The sequence below is a fragment of the Vanderwaltozyma polyspora genome, genomic scaffold (assembly GCF_000150035.1).
Source record: "Vanderwaltozyma polyspora DSM 70294 KpolScaffold1018 genomic scaffold, whole genome shotgun sequence".
In the NCBI taxonomy this organism is placed as follows: Eukaryota; Fungi; Ascomycota; class Saccharomycetes; order Saccharomycetales; family Saccharomycetaceae; genus Vanderwaltozyma; species Vanderwaltozyma polyspora.
The window spans coordinates 252590-274590 of NW_001834694.1; the positions used below are offsets into that span (position 1 = coordinate 252590).

The 22001-nt window shown below is 33.7% G+C and overlaps 10 protein-coding genes across 10 annotated transcripts; 7 read left to right on the plus strand and 3 right to left on the minus strand.

Moving 5' to 3' along the window:
* Positions 1 to 364: 364 nt before the first annotated feature.
* Positions 365 to 976, plus strand: Kpol_1018p95 (40S ribosomal protein eS8; the record flags this gene model as incomplete). The annotated part of the gene is made up of 1 exon (XM_001647370.1): positions 365 to 976. The coding sequence occupies one exon, from the start codon at positions 365 to 367 to the stop codon at positions 974 to 976; it is 612 nt and encodes a 203-aa protein (XP_001647420.1).
* A 156-nt stretch (positions 977 to 1132) lies between these two features.
* On the plus strand, positions 1133 to 2221 carry AAR2 (U5 snRNP complex subunit AAR2; the record flags this gene model as incomplete). The annotated part of the gene is made up of 1 exon (XM_001647371.1): positions 1133 to 2221. One exon carries the CDS (start codon positions 1133 to 1135, stop codon positions 2219 to 2221), a length of 1089 nt encoding a protein of 362 aa, XP_001647421.1.
* Positions 2222 to 3873: 1652 nt separating this feature from the next.
* Positions 3874 to 5799, plus strand: Kpol_1018p97 (uncharacterized protein; the record flags this gene model as incomplete). The annotated part of the gene is made up of 1 exon (XM_001647372.1): positions 3874 to 5799. The coding sequence occupies one exon, from the start codon at positions 3874 to 3876 to the stop codon at positions 5797 to 5799; it is 1926 nt and encodes a 641-aa protein (XP_001647422.1).
* A 737-nt stretch (positions 5800 to 6536) lies between these two features.
* ILS1 (isoleucine--tRNA ligase ILS1) lies at positions 6537 to 9755 on the plus strand (the record flags this gene model as incomplete). Its single annotated transcript, XM_001647373.1, has 1 exon — positions 6537 to 9755. The coding sequence occupies one exon, from the start codon at positions 6537 to 6539 to the stop codon at positions 9753 to 9755; it is 3219 nt and encodes a 1072-aa protein (XP_001647423.1).
* Positions 9756 to 10132: 377 nt separating this feature from the next.
* On the plus strand, positions 10133 to 10756 carry RTT105 (Rtt105p; the record flags this gene model as incomplete). The annotated part of the gene is made up of 1 exon (XM_001647374.1): positions 10133 to 10756. The coding sequence occupies one exon, from the start codon at positions 10133 to 10135 to the stop codon at positions 10754 to 10756; it is 624 nt and encodes a 207-aa protein (XP_001647424.1).
* A 563-nt stretch (positions 10757 to 11319) lies between these two features.
* On the plus strand, positions 11320 to 11676 carry ATG8 (ubiquitin-like protein ATG8; the record flags this gene model as incomplete). The annotated part of the gene is made up of 1 exon (XM_001647375.1): positions 11320 to 11676. One exon carries the CDS (start codon positions 11320 to 11322, stop codon positions 11674 to 11676), a length of 357 nt encoding a protein of 118 aa, XP_001647425.1.
* Positions 11677 to 12716: 1040 nt separating this feature from the next.
* Positions 12717 to 13808, plus strand: MAM1 (Mam1p; the record flags this gene model as incomplete). Its single annotated transcript, XM_001647376.1, has 1 exon — positions 12717 to 13808. One exon carries the CDS (start codon positions 12717 to 12719, stop codon positions 13806 to 13808), a length of 1092 nt encoding a protein of 363 aa, XP_001647426.1.
* A 509-nt stretch (positions 13809 to 14317) lies between these two features.
* Kpol_1018p102 (uncharacterized protein) lies at positions 14318 to 15628 on the minus strand (the record flags this gene model as incomplete). Its single annotated transcript, XM_001647377.1, has 1 exon — positions 14318 to 15628. The coding sequence occupies one exon, from the start codon at positions 15626 to 15628 to the stop codon at positions 14318 to 14320; it is 1311 nt and encodes a 436-aa protein (XP_001647427.1).
* Positions 15629 to 16297: 669 nt separating this feature from the next.
* On the minus strand, positions 16298 to 17377 carry Kpol_1018p103 (WD40 repeat domain-containing protein; the record flags this gene model as incomplete). The annotated part of the gene is made up of 1 exon (XM_001647378.1): positions 16298 to 17377. One exon carries the CDS (start codon positions 17375 to 17377, stop codon positions 16298 to 16300), a length of 1080 nt encoding a protein of 359 aa, XP_001647428.1.
* A 646-nt stretch (positions 17378 to 18023) lies between these two features.
* Positions 18024 to 21371, minus strand: KAP123 (karyopherin KAP123; the record flags this gene model as incomplete). The annotated part of the gene is made up of 1 exon (XM_001647379.1): positions 18024 to 21371. The coding sequence occupies one exon, from the start codon at positions 21369 to 21371 to the stop codon at positions 18024 to 18026; it is 3348 nt and encodes a 1115-aa protein (XP_001647429.1).
* Positions 21372 to 22001: the final 630 nt, after the last annotated feature.

Sequence of the window (22001 nt, forward strand, 5' to 3'; positions counted from 1 at the left end):
GACGGTTCATAGAAATAGATTCTTATCATCAAAGTGTATGTTAAAAAATAAGACACCAGTTTAAATTAGGTTCGAATCTTAACCTGCATGACGGAAGAAGTGTATATTTGATTTTAGTGAATTATGCTAAAGTAATATTAAAAAATAGGTTAAAGGATGGGTATTCCTGTTTGGTGAGGTCATTTTGTTGTGTTCGTTTTGTGTGCATGGTTAAGGGTTGGAATCTGAGAATACTGACTGGTACTCCTGTCATCTTTTTGGAGAATACAAAAGAGGATATTTGGGAAAGATGTTAGTAGGGATAGACGTAATATGATATGGACTTAATTAGATTACTAACTTTTACTGTTTATGATATAGAACAATGGGTATCTCTCGTGATTCACGTCATAAAAGATCAGCTACTGGTGCCAAAAGGGCTCAGTTTAGAAAGAAGAGAAAGTTTGAATTAGGTAGACAAGCTGCTAATACTAAGATTGGTACCAAGAGAATTCATTCTGTTAGAACTAGAGGTGGTAATGAAAAATTTAGAGCTTTGAGAATTGAAACTGGTAACTTCTCTTGGGCTTCCGAAGGTGTCGCCAAGAAGACCAGAGTTGTAGGTGTCGTCTACCACCCTTCCAACAATGAATTGGTTAGAACCAACACTCTAACTAAGGCTGCCATTGTTCAAATTGATGCTACTCCATTCAAGCAATGGTATGAAGCTCATTACGGTCAAACTTTAGGTAAAAAGAAGAATGTCAAGGGTTCTGCTGAAGAAGAAACCATTAACAAGTCTAAAAATGCTGAAAGAAAATGGGCTTCAAGAGCTGCTTCTGCCAAGACTGAACAAGCTGTTGAATCACAATTTGGTGCTGGTAGATTATACGCTTGTATTTCTTCAAGACCAGGTCAATCAGGTAGATGTGATGGTTACATTTTGGAAGGTGATGAATTAGCCTTCTACTTAAGAAGAATGACCGCTAAAAAATAAATAAGCACTTTAATGTAATTTAATGGCAATATAATATATAAGTTTTAACTTTACAGAATACAATTTGTAGCATTATTTCAACCAGATAAATATTATTACTAGAACTCTCAACGTCATAGCATTTGTTTGTTTACTGTAAAGACAAATATATGTTAGATGTACCTTTTCATACGTTCTTCAATTAACGTTACGGTTGGTATTGATCAATATTCATTCACCGTTAATGAAAATGCACAATTTTATGGTATAAAGAATATACCAAAGGGAATACATCTTATTTATTTCCAACAAGAGAAGTCGAATACTTTTAGATACGGTTATTGGTTTAATTCTGAGTCTATCAATCCAACAGAATCATTACTTCTTCAATATGATTCTAAAGATGAGATATTTGAAATAATTGAAAATTTTGATGTTAACGAACAATTAAAGTTTCAACATTTAATGGTGAATTACCCATCAGTATCTGATGTTACTGAAATCGATTGGTTTGTTTTAAGTGAATATCTAAATTGGGATCAAATTATTAAATATTTCAATAAATCAACCTCTTCATCGTCACGTTTATTATATGTTGATTCAACACTAAACACAAATGAAGAGAAGAAGTTGTTAACAGAAAGGTTAAAACTTGATTTGGGTAAGAGTTCTGATGATGATTATTTAAACTATACACCTATTGAATTCAAGTCAAATATAGCTATTAGGCCTTCTCACGAGATGGAGGATTTTTTAGATAAATCATATTACTTGAATAAAATAATATTGCCAAGTTATTATAATAATAATATTTACAGGTTGTTTTGTGAATTGCAATTCTCCTTCTTAAACAGTATGATATTTGCCAATTATGGGTCTAATATGCAATGGCATAGTCTGATAGAATTACTTTTAAATAGTTCTGAAACTTCAGACAAGGACATAATATTGAAGAAGTTGGATAAAATGCTTTCAGAACAAATAAGTTCATTGCCTATGGAATATATTGATTATACCATTAATGGTGAGACGTGGGATAAATTTTTAAATAAATCTTTAAACGGTGAGAAATTAACGTCGACTAAATCTAGTTTACTTCAAAGACTACCTGAACTTACTGCAATTTGCGAATTAGGAGACGAAATTGAAGAACTTGAATCCATTGAGGGACCACCTCCTGTATTTTATCCAAACATTGATAGTGAAGATGAAACTGATCAGTGGGAACCTACTGTAATCAGTGGAGTTTACCATAACACAAGATGAGGAAAGAGCGATATCGATGTAATTATATCAAACTCCTACTCCTAATTCATAGGTCACAGGCGACTGAATAGATGGCAGAAAAGATACAGTATAAGTAGTGTAAAATTTGTCAACCTAAGTGTATCTAAAAACTATAAAATTCTTGAGAAGTAACAACGAATGCAAATGTCGGTACTTTGACTCAAGAAACCTGGATGTCTATAGCTGAAACATAGGCCAGCGAACAGCCTTAAATTAATATCCATATTAAGGGAAAAGGAAACATGAACAAACTAATGATAAATATCTCAAAAGAGAGAGTCTGCATTCAAAATGAAATATATATATTTTTGCCTAACCAATATTTCAACAAGATAGATGTTTTAACATATATAATTATAAGTATTATTAGAGCAGTTAGATTGGATTTAAAAACCCAATCGACTAGATGTTCTCCCCCACGAATATTAGCAAATTCGTAAAAACATCAAACATCAAACATCAAACATCAAACATCAAACAGATCTAAATAGTATTTAAACAAGTATTCCCTTTAAACCTCTCATTGGCAAGAAGAACAGAAAGAATCATTAGAAGCCATCCCGTGGTCTCCAGGATTGATACCACCATGAACACTACGAACAATCCCTCAAAAAAAAAGACTCAACACATCTTACACACTAAAAACATAAGATATGCTTAAAACTACAACTACAACTACATCTAAAACTAACAATCTAAACCAATCAAGTAAACCATTCCATAATTGAATTTTACTGTCATCGTCTATATATCTATCTTCGTACTCATCTATCTCATCTCCTCTACAAAGCTTAGATTCGAAAACTCTCAGCTGATTACTGCGAGATATTTCGAAAATTCCTTTAAAGTATGGCAAATTCTAGAAACCTCCAGAGCTTTAAAGTAATTTCGAATTCGAACTCGAACTCGAACTCGAATATGGTGATGGTTGATAGTTTAAGGATTAGTAGAAGAGGATATTGAGGTTAAGAAGAGTTTGTTAAGAAGAGTTTGTTAAAGGCTTTGGATTTGATCTTGGTGATTGTGGAGTTTTGTATATGTGGAATGCAGTTTTAAAACTGAAGAACGAGTCTTTCTTATACGTAGATTACATGTAGAACGGTCATATGATGAATGATCAATGCATGTTTTTTAGTATATTACTTACTGTAGTAATCTTGAAATTTGGTTGCTAGAACGTTTAAGAACGATACTAAGCTCTTAGTTTTGAGGGGATTATATGGTGGTTCGTATTATCTGGAACGTTCTGGATTGCAGGTGACTGTCGTTGTAGATTCTTCGAGATCAGGTTAGGGGGGGAGAGCCTAGTACGAGATGGTTCTGGTTGTTTCCCAAGAGATAGAAGAAGACTAAGGACATATTATATAGTGTAGTCAGATGCTAGAGAGAGCTTGAAGATTAGAAAAATTAAAGGTATATAAGAAGAATGCATTTTAAACCAATTGGAATTATGTTTTGTAATTGTTCAATTGTTTTATTGTCTATATTTGTTATATAATAAAAACCTCAAGAATATTTACTATTGTCAATTAGATTTTATCTATAAGATTAAATACTAGTCATAGTTAATTCGAGACAGAAAATACTTTAAAAAAAACACTAAAAAAATTATTATTAATTAAACCTTTAGGATGACTAAAGCTGTTGGTATTGATTTGGGTACTACATACTCATGTGTTGCTCATTTTGCTAATGATCGTGTTGAAATTATTGCAAATGACCAAGGTAACAGAACTACTCCTTCTTATGTTGCATTTACTGACACTGAAAGATTGATCGGTGATGCTGCTAAGAATCAAGCTGCTATTAATCCAGAAAACACTGTTTTTGATGCTAAAAGATTAATTGGTAGAAAGTTTAACGATCCTGAAGTTACCACTGACGCTAAGCATTTCCCTTTTAAAATTATAGACAGAGAGGGAAAGCCAGTTATTCAAGTTGAATTCAAAGGTGAAACTAAAACTTTCACTCCTGAAGAAGTCTCTTCAATGGTTTTAACTAAAATGCGTGAAACTGCTGAAGCTTACTTGGGTGACAAGGTTAACGACGCTGTCGTTACTGTTCCTGCTTATTTCAATGATTCTCAAAGACAAGCTACTAAGGATGCTGGTACAATTGCGGGTTTAAACGTTTTAAGAATTATCAATGAACCTACTGCCGCTGCTATTGCCTACGGTTTGGACAAGAAAGGTACCACTGAACATAATGTATTGATTTTCGATTTAGGTGGTGGTACTTTCGATGTTTCTTTGTTATCCATCGATGATGGTGTTTTTGAAGTCAAAGCTACTGCTGGTGACACTCACTTGGGTGGTGAAGATTTCGATAACAGATTGGTTAATCACTTCGCTGAGGAATTCAAGAGAAAAACTAAGAAAGACTTGACCAGTAACCAAAGATCTTTGAGAAGATTGAGAACCGCTGCTGAAAGAGCTAAGAGAGCTTTGTCTTCTTCTGCTCAAACCTCCGTTGAAATCGACTCCTTGTATGAAGGTGTAGACTTTTACACTTCCATCACAAGAGCTAGATTCGAAGAATTATGTGCTGATTTGTTCAGATCTACATTAGATCCAGTTGAAAAAGTCTTGGCTGATTCTAAGTTGGATAAATCTCAGGTCGACGAAATTGTTTTGGTTGGTGGTTCTACCAGAATTCCAAAGGTCCAAAAATTAGTTTCTGATTTCTTCAACGGTAAGCAACCAAACAAGTCTATTAATCCAGATGAAGCTGTTGCTTACGGTGCCGCTGTTCAAGCCGCTATCTTGACCGGTGACACTTCTTCCAAAACTCAAGACTTATTGTTACTAGATGTTGCTCCATTATCCTTGGGTATTGAAACAGCAGGTGGTATCATGACCAAGTTGATTCCAAGAAACTCCACTATTCCAACTAAGAAATCAGAGACTTTCTCTACCTATGCTGATAATCAACCAGGTGTTTTGATTCAAGTCTTTGAAGGTGAAAGAACCAGAACCAAGGATAACAACTTATTAGGTAAGTTTGAATTAGCAGGCATCCCGCCGGCCCCAAGAGGTGTTCCTCAAATCGAGGTTACCTTTGATATCGATGCTAATGGTATTTTGAACGTTTCAGCAGTCGAAAAAGGTACTGGTAAATCTAATAAGATCACCATTACCAATGATAAAGGTAGATTATCAAAAGAAGATATCGATAGAATGGTATCAGAAGCCGAAAAGTTCAAAGCTGAAGATGAAAAGGAAGCCGAACGTGTGCAAGCAAAGAATCAATTAGAATCTTATTCCTTCAGTTTGAAGAATACAGTTAATGAAGCATCTTTCAAAGAAAAAGTTGGCGAAGAAGATGCCAAAGCTGTTGAAACTGCAGCACAAGAAACTATTGATTGGTTAGACGCCTCTCAAGCTGCCTCAACTGAAGAATATAAAGATAGACAAAAGGAATTGGAAAGTAAAGTCAATCCAATTATGACTAAATTCTACGGTGCTGCTGGCGGTGCCCCAGGTGGTATGCCAGGTGGAGCTCCAGGTGGAGCCCCACCAGCTGAAGAATCAGGACCAACTGTTGAAGAAGTTGATTAGTTTTGATCCAAACCATTAAAATTAATTCAATGCCCTCCCTTTTAATGCCTGTTACGTCTCTCTTTTGATCTAATATTTATCTATACATACCTTTCTTTTTACCCTATTCTTTAACAAATACATAACCTACATTTTAATATTTTTATCTATAAATAAATAAATAAATTAGACTCTGTATTAAAGCTAATAATTAAATTCTTCAACTTCAAAATAATTTACAAATTAAATCAAGAAGTATATTCCTCAACTTTTTGGCTCTCTTCCTATATAGTATCTACTAAATTTTTCAATTTTAAACCATTTTGAACCTTTCAAATTCAAATTCAAAGAATTTAACTTGAATCTCAGTATATGAGATTAGATTACAAATCAAATACTCCTATCATATCCACCACCACCTCCTTCCATTACAATGACTAATTACCACTATTGATAGGTTACCTTAAAACCTTTAAACCTTTCGATCTTTAAATATCAAAAACGTTATAGATGATGAAATTTTTTTTTGCATAATAAGCAAAATTTTTCACTTTCGAAACTAATTAAATCTTAGAGTCATCGAATAAAACTTGTGATATAATTGCAAGGTTAAATTTGATCTAATGGTTTGCACTGATATATCTTATTGAATATTTGGTTTTTGTAATTGAAGTTTAAGAGGTCGACTAGATTTTTTATACTTTTTTTCTTTTAGTTAAGAGAAGAAAGCTATAGAGGAGAAGAAGAGAAAAACGAAGATGTCAGAGAATAGTAATCATTTTTCATTTCCAAAGGAAGAAGAGAAGGTTCTTTCCTTTTGGAATGATATTGACGCTTTCCATGTCTCTTTAGAGTTGACTAAGGACAAGCCAGAATTTTCCTTTTTTGATGGTCCTCCATTTGCTACTGGTACTCCCCACTATGGTCATATTTTAGCATCCACCATCAAAGATATTGTTCCAAGATATGCTACCATGACTGGCCATCACGTTGAAAGAAGATTTGGTTGGGATACTCATGGTTTGCCAATTGAACATATCATTGACAAGAAATTAGGTATCACTTGTAAGGAAGATGTCTTTAAATATGGTATTGATAACTATAACAGAGAATGTAAAGCCATTGTTATGACTTATGCCGAAGAATGGAGAAATACCATTGGTCGTTTAGGTCGTTGGATTGATTTCGATAATGATTATAAGACTATGTATCCATCTTTCATGGAATCAGTTTGGTGGGCTTTCAAGCAATTACACGACAAAGATCAAGTTTACCGTGGTTTCAGAGTTATGCCATATTCTACTGGTTTAACCACACCATTAAGTAATTTCGAAGCTCAACAAAACTATAAGGATGTTAATGATCCAGCTGTCACTATCGGTTTTAATGTTATCGGTCAAGAAAAAACTCAATTGGTTGCCTGGACTACTACCCCATGGACATTACCTTCAAACATGGCTTTATGTGTTAACCCAGAATTTGAATATGTTAAAATTCACGACGAAAAGAAAGATTGTTACTACATCTTATTAGAAAGTTTGATCAAAGCTTTATACAAGAAGCCAGCCGCTGAAAAATTCAAGATCGTTGAAAAGATCAAGGGTTCCGAATTAATAGGTTTGAAATACGAACCTTTATTCCCATACTTTTACGAAGAATTCAAGGAAACTGCCTTCAGAGTTATTGGTGACAGCTATGTCAGTAACGATTCTGGTACTGGTATTGTCCACAACGCTCCAGCCTTTGGTGAAGAGGATTACAACGCTTGTTTGAAAAACGGTGTCATCTCAGAGGATACTATGTCCCCAAACCCAGTCGATGATAACGGTTGTTTCACCGATAACATCACTGACTTCAAGGGCATGTATGTCAAGGATGCTGATAAAGAGATTATCAAGAACTTGACTGCTAGAGGTAACTTATTGTTAGCAACTCAAATTCGCCACTCTTACCCATTCTGTTGGAGATCTGACACCCCGTTGTTGTACCGTAGTGTTCCAGCTTGGTTCGTTCGTGTTAAGGATATCGTTCCAAAGATGTTGGACTCTGTCCTAAACTCTCATTGGGTTCCAAACACTATTAAGGAAAAAAGATTCGCTAACTGGATTGCCAATGCCCGTGACTGGAACGTCTCAAGAAATAGATACTGGGGTACTCCAATCCCATTATGGGTTTCTGATGATTTCCAAGAAATTGTCTGTATCGGTTCTATTCAAGAATTAGAAGAATTATCCGGTGTCACTGGTATTACCGACTTGCATCGTGATACTATTGACAAGATCACTATCCCATCTAAGCAAGGTAAGGGTGAATTGAAGAGAATTGAAGAAGTTTTCGATTGTTGGTTTGAATCTGGTTCTATGCCTTACGCATCTCAACATTATCCATTTGAAAATACCGAAAAATTCTCTCAAAGAGTTCCAGCTAACTTCATTTCTGAAGGTTTGGATCAAACTAGAGGTTGGTTCTATACTTTAAGTGTCTTGGGTACTCACTTATTCGGTACAGTTCCATACAAAAACGTTATTGTTTCTGGTATTGTCTTGGCTGCTGATGGTAGAAAGATGTCTAAATCCTTGAAGAACTATCCAGATCCAAACATTGTCTTGAACAAATATGGTGCAGATGCTTTAAGATTGTACTTAATCAATTCTCCAGTTTTGAAGGCTGAAAGTTTGAAGTTTAAGGAAGAAGGTGTTAAAGAAGTCGTTTCCAAGGTTCTATTACCATGGTGGAACTCCTACAAGTTTTTGGAAGGTCAAATTGCCTTGCTAAAGAAAAACTCTGATATTGACTTCAAATATGATCCAACTGTCAAGAGTGACAATGTCATGGATAAATGGATTTTGGCTTCAATGCAATCATTGGTTCAATTCATTCACCAAGAAATGGCTGAATACAAATTATACACTGTTGTTCCAAGATTGTTGAACTTTATTGACGAATTGACCAACTGGTACATTAGATTTAACCGTCGTCGTTTGAAGGGTGAAAATGGTGTTGAAGATTGTTTGAAGGCTTTGAACTCCTTATTTGATGCTTTATTCACTTTCGTTCGTGCTATGGCACCATTCACACCATTCTTGTCCGATAGTATCTACATGAGATTGAAGGAATTCATCCCAGAATCTGTCTTGTCTGAGTTCGGTACTGATTCTAGATCTGTTCACTTCTTATCATACCCAGTTGTTAACGAAGATTTGTTTGACGAAGGCATTGAAAAGGCTGTCTCAAGAATGCAATCTGTCATTGAATTAGGTAGAAACATTCGTGAAAAGAAGACCATTTCTTTGAAGACTCCATTAAAGAGTTTGGTTATCTTGCATGGTGATGAAAAATATTTGAAGGATGTTGAAAATTTGAAAAACTACATCATTGAAGAATTGAATGTTCGTGACGTCATTATTACTAGTGATGAAGAAAAATACGGTGTCGAATACAAAGCTGTTGCAGACTGGCCAGTTTTGGGTAAGAAGTTGAAGAAGGACGCCAAGAAGGTTAAGGATGCCTTGCCAAAGGTTACTTCTGACGAAGTACGGGAATATTTGACCACCGGTAAGATTGAAGTTGCTGGTATTGAATTGGTTAAGGGTGACTTAAACGCCATCAGAGGTTTACCAGAATCTCAAGTTCAAGAAGGTCAAGAAGCTAGAACTGATCAAGAAGTTTTGATCATTTTGGACACCAAGATATACCCAGAATTAAAGACTGAAGGTTTAGCCAGAGAATTAGTCAACAGAATCCAAAAGTTGAGAAAGAAATGTGGTTTGGAAGCTACTGATGATGTTATGGTTCAATATGAATTGGTTAAGGACACTATCGATTTCGAAGATATTGTTAAAGAACATAATGAAATGTTGACTAAGACATGTAGATCCGATATTTGTAAAGATGCTGGTAGCAGAGGTGATGCCATCGCTGACGAAGAACAAACCATCAATGACACCGTCTTCAAGTTGAAGATTTTCAGATTATAGATATTTTTTTGTATTGTATAATTGCTTTTATCTACCCTACGTTATAATAAAAAAAATTTAAAATATATTATTATAAAATCAGAAGCAGCTCCAATTGAAGCCCTTGAAAAGTGATACAATAGGAGAAATGCAAACTAAATTCAAGGAAATTTTCTTTGTAATTGATTAAAGGGTCGCAATTCTTACAAATTATATCATTTTATCAATTTTCCTACATTTTTCTTAAAATTTCCCATCGGCTAACCTTTCTTGAAGTTCTTAAAGAAATAAAGTTTAAATCTTCCTTAATAGATTAAACACGTAATGTAAAAAAAAAGGTTTAAAAGGAGATAGTAGTTGATGAAAGACTATTCATATTGTAAGAAGTTGTGGTTTCGATGGTACATGCAGATATGGATAAGGACCTGAATTCAAAGTTGATGAACAATATTGATTCGTCACCTTTCAGGTTGAATGATCAGGAACGGGAAGCTAGTAGTGAATTAAGTTCACCAAATAGTCATCGCTTCTATCTGACGCCAAGGAAGGGAAACACACGTAACGATGATGACATTGACAGTATTTACGATTCTGTTGCTGAACAGGACAGTTCCCTTGTTGACGATATTCTCTCTAGTAGGAAGGTATCTCTGCGTCAAATGAACAGGAAGCTTTCGATGAGTTCGCCAACTCATGGAGGAGTCAGACAGGGAATGCAAAAGTCTCAAAATCAATTGAAACAGGACTCGAGAAGGAACAAGATAAGAGAGAGAAGACAAGTCAGCAATCGTGGTGGGATTGAATCAATGGAGAAGTTCATCATGGAAAGTGAAAGGTCTCATGAACTCGAACAGTTGAAACAGATTGCCCAAGAAAACGTAGTTTCTGAAACATTCTTGGAAGATATAGAAAGAGAATCCAAAGAAGATGAATCCGATGATGAATTGATAGAACTTCTACAAAGTCAAGGACATTGGGAACAAGAATTAGAATATCTTTTAAAAGACTTATCGATCACGTGATACATTTTTATTGATTTGTGTATTTTTACCCGGACAACACAATATGTCCCAAAAGGGTAAACAAATACGAACTCCTTTCACGTGACCATCTCCGACTTTTGTATTGCGGTAAAGGGAGAAGGACAATCGTACTGCGGATAATTACTCGTTTATTCTCTAATAGGGGATTTGCGATGAATTTTTGTTTGAAATGGTTTGATATAAAAAGAGCCATTAAAAAATTTAAAATAAGTTTTTATATTTCCTAATTAACATCTCAGATGAGGTGAAGTATTTTAGGAATATTTTTAGTACTATCTGTGGTAGTTGGATCAACGATATTTTAGTTTCAGATCAAGAGGTATTGATTGTTTAGATACTGTTGTTCTTTATAGGAAGGAAATTTTTTTGATTTATTTTATTTTAAGGAAAAATTACAGTTATAGAGAGCCAGTTTTACTCAGGCTTTAATTTACTAGACGTAGTTTGTTTTATATTGATTAAAAATTTTGTGGGTATTTGATTTGATTTGGTTGTGAATTACTGGACGTCAAAAAAATAAAAAAATTAGAGTTATATATACAATGAAATCAAGTTTTAAATCAGAATATCCTTTTGAAAAGAGAAAGACTGAATCCGAAAGGATTACAGAGAAGTTTCAAAATAGGATTCCAGTTATTTGTGAAAAAGCAGAAAAATCTGATATTCCTGAAATAGATAAGCGTAAATATCTAGTTCCATCTGATTTGACTGTAGGTCAATTTGTCTACGTTATTAGAAAAAGAATTATGTTGCCTCCTGAAAAGGCTATTTTCATTTTTGTTAATGATACTTTACCACCAACTGCAGCTTTGATGTCTGCCGTTTACCAAGAGCATAAGGACAAGGATGGATTTTTGTATGTCACTTACTCTGGTGAAAACACTTTTGGTTCTTTATAAGTGATTGCTTAATCAAGAATTTATTTCTTTAATTCTAATATTTAATTTTTTATTGCATAACACGATAATTTAGTCATACGATAATGAGGTAGATGGTAATTTATTATATTTTTTTTATTTTATATGCGTTATGTTTCTGTATTCATATTATTGATTCTTCGTTTCTTCGTCATCTACATATGTTTATATTTATATATATATATATATATCGATGTAGATATAGATATGTTTATCTGATGAAAGGTAAAATAAATAACGTACATTCATCTAAATGTTGACCTCAAATTACTTATTTCTTTTTACTTTCGTTGGTGGTGGTGTATTTGAGATCATTACAAATCTTTCTACAATTATCCTGTCACTATTGCTATATCTAGAGGGACACTCTCTCAACCCTCCAACTATTCCCGAAGCCAATCGTCATCACCATCATCATTCTCACTTCAAATCATATATCTAAGTTGTTTTCTTACAAGAGAATGGATGGATCAAAAGAAAGAATCTACATCTAGAACCTTGGGATTTATTCATATTATAGTATTTACTTATACTTTTGAAATGCAAAACATAGTTTTATTTCTATCTTATGTCTAAATTTAATATTTGTTTTTTATTAATTCAACAAGAAGCAATTTTACTACAAACATATATTGCTACATTATGATAGTTATAAATTCGAATATCCTTCTTCTTAAACATTTCGTTCAACCCAATTCCCTATATCTTCCTTGTATAATTTGATATGATTTAGACCTATTCTATCTTACCTAATCGTCTTCATAAGATAAAGTGACAGCATCTGCCAGTTGGTGAGGTCACTATATAAAAATGACACAAATTATAACGAAGGTGACAGTTATTAAAGAAGTTCTTCCTTTGAAGGCAGTTAGAGGTTCTTATTTGACACAAATGACATTCAATACAAGGTGGATTAAATATTTTTAATTTAGCAACTTCTTCTACCTGTTTGTTCTGTGATTATTTTTTGTCTTTAATATCGATCTTAGTTTACCAACTTCTAACTCAACAGCAACCGCAACATGGATAATAAAATTAATAAGATTCAGAAGAAAAAACTCCCATTGTCAAGCAAAAATACTAATGTGGTTACAAATCTCCATGTCAATTCTACGAATCAGCCTCGTAATAGACAAAGAGTTTTGAAGAATAAAGGAACTATTTTCGATGACCCTATAAGAGACTCTAATGTGATCTTGGAACCTACTAAGAATACTAATTTAGATTTACTTATAAAATTTGGTAATGAGAGACAGCGGAGAAGGTTGTCCAATGTAAATAATCTTGAGAATCAAAAATGCAATCCTGTCCATTTAAATTCAGAGTTCAATCTAGGATCAATCGTTGAACAAAATCAACAACAAGTTCCATCTCAGAAGATTGAAAATAATACACAACTCAAGGAAAAAGGTCACAATGGTGATTCATTGAGTAGGATAAAACTTCGAGAACTGCAAAGTACAATCTTATCGCTGGAAGAGTCAGCTTTCCAATGTCAACACGGAATATGTGATCAGATGAAGTATCCATATCTGGACTCCATGAGAACTTGGTTCCTCTTTGATATGGAGATGACAATTGATGGAACAATAAATTTAAGGAATTCATGTTATCAGCAATACGTTTATAATAAGCTTGATATGATGTGGCCAAAATGCAATACCCTTTACGATGCAGTCCCAGTAGGATCAGAAGACTTCCCAATTGAGCAATTGTTCATTAGAGAAATCAAACTCGATCCAAAGCCCAATAAGAAAGCTATGGATTTGGAGACTGAGTTGGAAAATGTGTCAATAGATATGGAAAGTATTATGGAAACGACCAAGACTGATGACATGAATAAATATGTTTTTAAGAAGAAGATTCCACCTAGTCTTCTTTCAAGAAGAAATAAAAAAGAAATATTCGATGAAATACCAATAAAAGCAGATGAGGTAATTAATAATATGAATACTTCTTCTTCATCAAGAAACTCAGACATTCTTTTCATGGATGCCAATGAGGACGGTGATGAAGGTGAGTCTGTGGCACATAAGAAAAGAGTTAAATCCTGCTTTCTGGAGAAAAAAGTAAGTACTTTGGAAGGGTTGGTATTGCCAAAGTTAAATAAATGATATCTTTTCAACTTCCTGCTAATCTATATTTTAAAAAATAGGTTAAACTAAATTAGATTAAAAATAATATTTAGTTTTACGAAAAGTTTTTTACTTTATACCATTTTAATAAAAAAAAGAATCTTGATTCAAAATTAATTTTGAAGAACAAATCCTCAAACTTAATGATTTGTGCGATTAAGATCCCATATCTCAACATTAACCTATACTTTTAGCGTAACTAACAACGATACATACATAATGAACATTATATAATATATTGTGATGCTGTATCCAAAGGATATATATACAAAAGGGAAAAATAATATTGTAAAAAAATGCATAATTTATAACATATCTCCTGGAATTTTATGTCAATGACTATCAACTCATCTCATCAGAACAATTCCTTTTAAACCTTTTATGCAATGACCTAATACCTATAATTATAAAATAGTATTAACCGCATACCATTTTATTAACAGAAAAAAAATATAAGGAAAACAAAACCGAGTTTTGAAAGATATTAATTAGCTCCAAACACTCATATCATTACTCCAGATACCGAAAGATCCACCAGAGGTGGATGAGGTAACATTTGCATGATTTGAACCCCAACCAAATGAAGACTCGCCCATCAACAATGTATTAGAACCACCAAATGAGGTAGATGAGCTGTCATTAATAAAATTTAAATTACCTGAAATATTATCATTGCCCATAGCAGCTGAATTAACATTAGCATTGGTAGAAGTTGATCCTGATGCAGAATTAGATGGTGAAATATTCATTGGCGAATTTGAAGCAAAAGCCAAAGAGCTTGTGCTATTATTAGTAGTACCCAAGGATATAGAAGAAAGTCCATTAACCAAATCAGCACTAGTTGAAGGTGCTAACGGTGTTGTACCTACCGGTGTGGAAACTGAACTTCCTGGTAAAATCGAGCTCCCCAAATAACTAGGAAATTGTAAACTGTTGACCATTGGTGAATGATACTGAGAACCTATTTCACTAGAATTGCCAGGATATATGTAATCAAAATTACTACTATTAAAACTTGATGGAATTGACGAGTTCGTCATTGAGGAGTTCATCATTCCTGTGTTTACCTTTAAGGATGATTGTAATTGAGAATTATCATTTTGATATAACGAAGAGTTATATTGAGACAGTGAACTATTACTTCCACTGTTGTTTGAATTATAATACATTGAAGAATATGTTTGCTTCAAATGAGAAGCCATCATATTATTCTGGGAATATGGCGAAGAATGATTTCTATTATTAGAATTCTCATTACTATTATTATTGCTATCATTAGAATCACTAGCACCATAATATTTAATGTTTGGGTTATTGTATCTATTATAACCCTGTTGATTATAGTTTCTCTTTCTAAAGTTACCCACACCGTTATCATCTTTATGATTATTATTACCATTGCCATCATTATGACTATGATTATTATTATTATTGTTATTATTACCATTACTGTGGTTGTTATTCAAATTGTCATTACTTGCATTATTGTACTTATTTTGAATAGATCTTTTATTCATACCCATCATTCCCATAATGTTACCATTCATAATGTTATCGTAATTACTGTTTCCACTGTTACCATTATTGTAATTTTTGTAATTATTACCTCCAGATATCTTATATGCATTAACTCGAATGTTATTATACCTAGCTTGATGCTGATGCTGATGCTGATGTTGCTGTTGATGAGAAGTCATGTTAGGTGGAGACATGCTCTTTAAAATTTGATACTGGTTGATATAACTGTCCATATCCTCAATTTGAGAAAGAAATGGAACGCTCACAATTTTACCTGGCATGATCAAAGTAATCAAAAGCAAAAATGAATAATAATATCAACAAATCGAAAGCCAAATAAAACAAATGCCAGTACAATACAACCTACCCAAAATATAATCCAATCCAATAACTATCAAAATGATATTATTGATAATAAAAAAATAAATAAAATAAAACAAACCAATACCCGGGACTGATAAAAAAAAAAATTCAAAACCACAGCCTGAAATCAAATAAGTTCAGTTGATAAAATTCAATCTAAAATCACAATTAGGACTAGTAAAATAAATCCTTATGCCTCGTTCTTCTATTACAAGAACCTTCCTTTGACCTCAAAAAGATTCCTTAGATCAACCTCTTCTTATACTTGAATTTCCTCCAGAAGTCTACTCCAGACTTAAAAAATAACCAAATATTAGAGAACACCTAAAAAGAGTCGCCGTATTGCTCTTACTTTTGACTTTTGGCAAGCAATAGTAATCTTTAAACCTTAAAGTTCCAACTCTTGGCTATATTTAAACCTTTGGACAATTTTTTTTTCACTATAAAAAAAATCGATGAGATCTCGATGAAAAATTTTTGTTTGGCCCGTGATCGATGACTATTGATAATAACAAATAAATGAATGGTGGATGGTATAGATGGGTATATCTTATAGGTTAGAAGACAGGTAATGTATTAGAATTCACCTATTTTCTCTTCTCAAGGACTTCAGAATCTGATGTTGGATGCAATATAATTACATTAGGATAATCTTGCCTATTTCCTGTGTGTCCTTGGAACCAGTCATAACTTAAAGCGTAAGCCAGAACGGTACCTTGCCTATTAAATGAGACAACTGGGATTGTGTAATTTTGTTTTGGGAATGCTTTTAATCTGTGTCTGTTGTTTCTGTCCCAGAAATTAAAACAGCCATCACTCCCCGCAGTGACAAAGGTGCCATAAATAGGATGAACAGCAATACTATTCACAGGGTACACCAATGCGTTTGATGATGGCGTATTGCCTTGATTTTGTCTATGGCATTTGAATGAGAATCCTAATTTTTTTTGTTGCATATCGTCAACAAACCTAATTGCACAACGTCCTTCAATAGAACCAATTGCAAAACTATCACCTTCATTAAAACAGGCAATTGATCTTGTTTGCCATTTCAATGGTGAAAGTGTGGACTTGAAAATATTCCCAGGATTATTTAAATCAATAATACAAATATTTCTATCAGCTGTCCCAACTACTAATAATTTACCTTTGCTATCCATCGAATATACTCTGTCCGGTAAAGCGAGTGTAGTAATTGGCTGCGGTTGTCTTAAATCCCAGTATTTGATAGTTTTATCCCATGAACCTGTCACTAAACACTCTTGATTACTTGGACCACATTGTACAAATCTTAAACTTTTAATTGCTGAAGAATGAGTTCCAATTTGTTGACTTTGCCCACTATTAACATCATACATATTAACTATATTATCACAACCTCCTGAAGCAACTTTGGAACCATCAAGTGACCATCTTGTACATAAGACTGGCTTGGCATGCTCGAATTGAGCCCTTCCTTGAGCTACACCTCCTTGAATATCCCATATTCTAACTTTATTATCCCATGAACTGACACTGAATAAAAAATCACTCTGAGGAGAAAATGCGATATCAGAAATTGAGTCCTCAGCAGCATTGTTTACTACTATATCATTCTCCATATCTTTAGTCGTAGCAATAGTCGAACCTGTGGATGATGTATTACTTCCAGAACCATAAAATGACATTTGATTATAATGATGTAATCGAAGAAGAGGGGGGTTCCTAAATATAGCTTTTCTCAACAAAAAAATCGATCAATGATATCAATGAAAATCTCAGAATAATGTACCAATCCCTTAGTATATAATATCAAGCTTTAGGGTACTCTACTACCTTATTAATTGTCTTTCTTCTCTATTTATTATTCATCATTACTAGGCTTTATAGATATTTTAAACAACTTTTAAATTTCAATGGCCTTTTGAAGAGCGGTAAAACATCTTAAAGTTTCAACACGTATTTAATGATAATAATACGAATATTGTATAATGTCACCTATTTTGTTCTAATTAAATCCAATATCCAACGAAGATCAGGTTTTGAAATAATACCATTTAAACTTTTGGAACATCTATTACTGTATGGATTAAAATCCTGCAATTTTTTAAATGTGATATTGATATATTTATTTTATCATGAAATATAAAGTAATATAAAATCTAAATTAAGATAAATAGGATAAACTGTTCTTACTGGTTGAAAATAAAAAACAGACACAAATGCTTGTTGTAATTGTAGAGAATCCTTTAAAATTAAAATACAATTATTAAAATGATGATATGAACATTCCTTTCATTTTTTTTGTTATTTCCCTTGGTTTAAAATACTTGTTTAAGCAATGACAGGTGCTAAAACTTGATTTTGAGCAACGATACCGTTAAAGTTACTGTTGATATATTTCAACAATTCGACAACCTTTTGTCTCATTTCTTCGGTTTGGAATTGTTTCAATCTTTCCATGTTTTCTTCTCTACCCAAAGTAGATTCTTGTTCTAGCTTGATTCTTTCGTTATCCTTAGTGAAGACGGCAGCTAAGAATTCAACAACCTTTGGAGTTTGAGCAGTGATGGTGGCATTGTTATCTTGGTATAGCTTCATGATAACTTGGAAGATTGGCTCATATTCTTCGTAACCAGTATTCAATGGTAAGTGAGCCAACAAGGCTGGAATTGTTTGTTCTAATGGGATCAAAGCTTGGTTTTTCAAGATCATTCTACTAACACAGCCACATGCATTAGCAAAGGCTCTGTCAAGAATTTCTCTAGTAGCTTCGTCATCTTCAGCAGTCAAAGATTTTTGATCAGCAGCACTTAATAATTGGTACATAGCCTTCAAAACTGGTTCAAAGATAGCAGAAACATCGAATGGGGCATATTGACACAATAGACCAACACCATAGGCAGCGTTACCTCTAACTTCCAAAGATTTATCAGTAGTCAATCTGATGATCAAAGCTTCCATCATTTCTTGAATGTATGGGTTAGCTTCCTTCATACCTAAGACAATTTCGGAAGTGGCACCAACAGCAGAAGATCTTTTGTTCTTAGATTTAGATTCGAATAATGCAAATAGGACTGGTTTGATGCTTTCAAAGATCTTAACGAAGTCAGCAGACAAAGCGTGGGACAAACTAACTAAAACTTCCAAAGCAACATCCAATAGCGTAGCTTCTGTTTCAGAGGCATCCAATTCTTCATCCTTTGGAACATCTTCTTCGATGTCAATGGTTTGACAAGTGTGAGTACCCTTGATAACGCTAACGACTTGAACACATAATGTTTCCAACATAGTAGAGTCACCGTTATCCATAATGATAATACTACCGAATTGTTTAATCATGTTAGCAAAATCTTCCATAACAGTAATGACCATAGAGGTTTCGAATTCATCATTCAAGTTGTTGATAGAGATTTCTCTTGCGTTTTGAATAACAGCTAATACAGAGGCGTCAACATAAGATCCAGTTGGAATACCCTTTGGATATGATTCTGGAGCAATCTTAGAAGCCAACAAGACAGCTTTAACAATGTTCCACATAGTACTCAAAGCAGTTTCCCTTAAACCATAAGATTCTTCAACTTGTTCGCTTAAGACCTTTAGGGATTGTTCAACGTATGGTAAGAAGTGTTGCTTAGTACCCAATGCCAATTCAGACAAAGCAGCGGCAGCAACTTCCTTTTCGTAAGAAATACCAGTGTTGACGGTGAATTTACTTTGAAGATCTTCTTCATTAGCTGATTCGGCGAAAGCAGCCAAATCTTCAGCATCACCATCGAAGTTAAATTGATATTCGTCCAATTCTAAAGTCTTGAAAATTTCTGGCAAGATAGTTTCCAAGAATGGAGCAAAGTTTTCACCGTAAACTTTAGCTAAGTTAGCAATAAAAGCATAACCAGATTCTCTCAATCTAGCAGAGTCAGTCTTAATGGCTTCGTAAGCAGAGTTGACTAATGGTTCAGCGAATTCAGAGAAAGCTTCAGATCTAACAGCTCTGGCCATAGTAGAGATGTTTTCAAAAGTAATAGCTCTTAATTCAATGTCGTCTTCACTCATACCTTCAATTTGAGAACAGTTTTGAATAAATTGTTCCAAATATTGTACACTGTTCTTGAAGTATGGAACGAATGCAGAACCAGCAGCGAAGGCAGCAGAACCAATTGCAGAAACAACAGCACATCTCAATTTAGAAGAGTTGTTGCTTTCTAACATGTAGAATAATTTGTTCATTAATGGTTCTAAGTATTTAGCAATGGCTTCGTAAGCAATGAATTCCAACAAACCATCTAAAGCCATAGTGGCATAGTTGTAGATAACAACATGCTTAGCAGTGTCGATAATATCAATGATTAATGGTAAGTAATCTTCGTGGAACTTGGCAACTTCATCTTGCAAATCGGTAGTCAATTGGTGGACACACTTCAAAGCAGCTAACTTGACAACTGGTTCAGAATCCTTCAAACCAGCAATAGTTGCTGGAATAATTTTGTCGAATTGAGACAAGATGTAATCTGGAGAACCAGTAACAGCAACTGAGACAGCTAACAAGATAGCTCTTCTTTCGAATGGGTTAGAAGATTGCAACATAGTTGGCAAATGTTCAATAATAACAGAAGCAACTTGTGATGGTGGTAATTCAGAGGAGGCAAAAGCTAATAATCTAATAGCAGTTAAGGATGGGGTATTTTCTTCATTTTCACCAGCTTCATCTTCGTTGTTCAATTCTTCATCTACATCAACTTCTTCAGAGGCGACCTTCAAAGCGGCGACTGTAATTTCTGGACCTAATTTACCTTGGGAAACCTTTGACTTTCTGTAAGATAAGGCAGAAATGATGAATTGAATAGAGAAAACTCTGATATCTTCATCAACTTCGCTGTTAACAGCAATTTGGATAGCTAATTTGATTAAATCAACGATGGTGTTACCTGTTAGTTGGGAATCTAATAATAAGAAATCATTCAAACAGTTGAAAATCAATTTAGCATTATTAGTATCTTCAGCCTTGATAACAACATCCAAAATGTTAACAACGGATGGAATTAAAGAAGCGAACTTGGCTGCATGTTGTGGGTTGATAGCTTCTTGTTCTTCAATCAAACCAGAAACATGGTTCAAAGCTTGAGCAGACAAAGATCTAGTTTCTAGAGAGGTGGTATCGTTAATAGTTTGACCAAACAAAGTTAAGAAATCGTCGATGAAAGCAGTCAAAGATGGGGTATAAGCTTCTAACAAAGATAATAAAATAAAGATAGAAGTTTGTCTAGTTTGAGAATCATCACCGGAAGCGGCTTGGATTAAATTTGGAACTAAATCTGGCCATTGGTTAGCTTCTAATTCTTCAGTACCAATAGCAGCAATTACACGAGCATTGGAGTGACGAATAATTTCCTTTGGTTCACTGAAAGCAGTTTGTAATAAAGATGATTTCATTTGTTGTTTGATAGAATCATCCAATGATTTCCAATATTTAGGAACTAATTTTCTAGCTTCAACACCAGCCAATTGTTTCAAAGCATCGTCATTACTGTTTTGTAAGATATGAATTAAAGCTGGAACTGTGTTTGGTTGGGTGTAGAACTGGGATTGCAAAGTCTTTGTAGCTTCTTTTAAACCAGCGGAATCTGGTTGAACAATCGCACTTAAAGTTTGACCTAATTGAGTTAAAAATTGTTCGTCCATGATTGATGTACTATTATATTTTTAGATAATAACTAAATTCCAGAACTAAAACTTAAACTTCAAAAATTAAAAAAAGAAGTGTATCTGGAAAAATTGTACAATTTTAAAATGAATTACACAACTTCAAAAAGTAGAAATAAATAGGTAGAATGAAAACAAAAGTTATAGCAATGATATGACACTACCACCGAACAATAATGAAAAAAAAGAATAAGGCTATGTAAAATCTTTTTCTTTATCAATGAATACTCGCAATAAAAAAAAATTGATAGTGGATACCAAAGTTACTGAACGATCAGAGACACCTATTTTGAATGTGTTATATATGTATATATATAAGGAGGTTCCCAAGATTTAAATCAATAGAAATTAATCAAGTATATCCAATTAAGATATCAATAGAGTTCTCGAAATAGGATTGTATCTGTGGATATGTTATGTGTTATCATTAGAATCAAATCATCATCTCATCTCATCGCATGCATTTTTTCTTTTCAAAATTTTTTCAAGAAAATTTTACAATACGTATATAATGATTATAAATGATTTTGAATATGCGGGTAACATATGCTGTTTGGGCGGCAGGATAGAGCTGGATAATACCGATTTGTATGTGCAGTCTAATAGTAA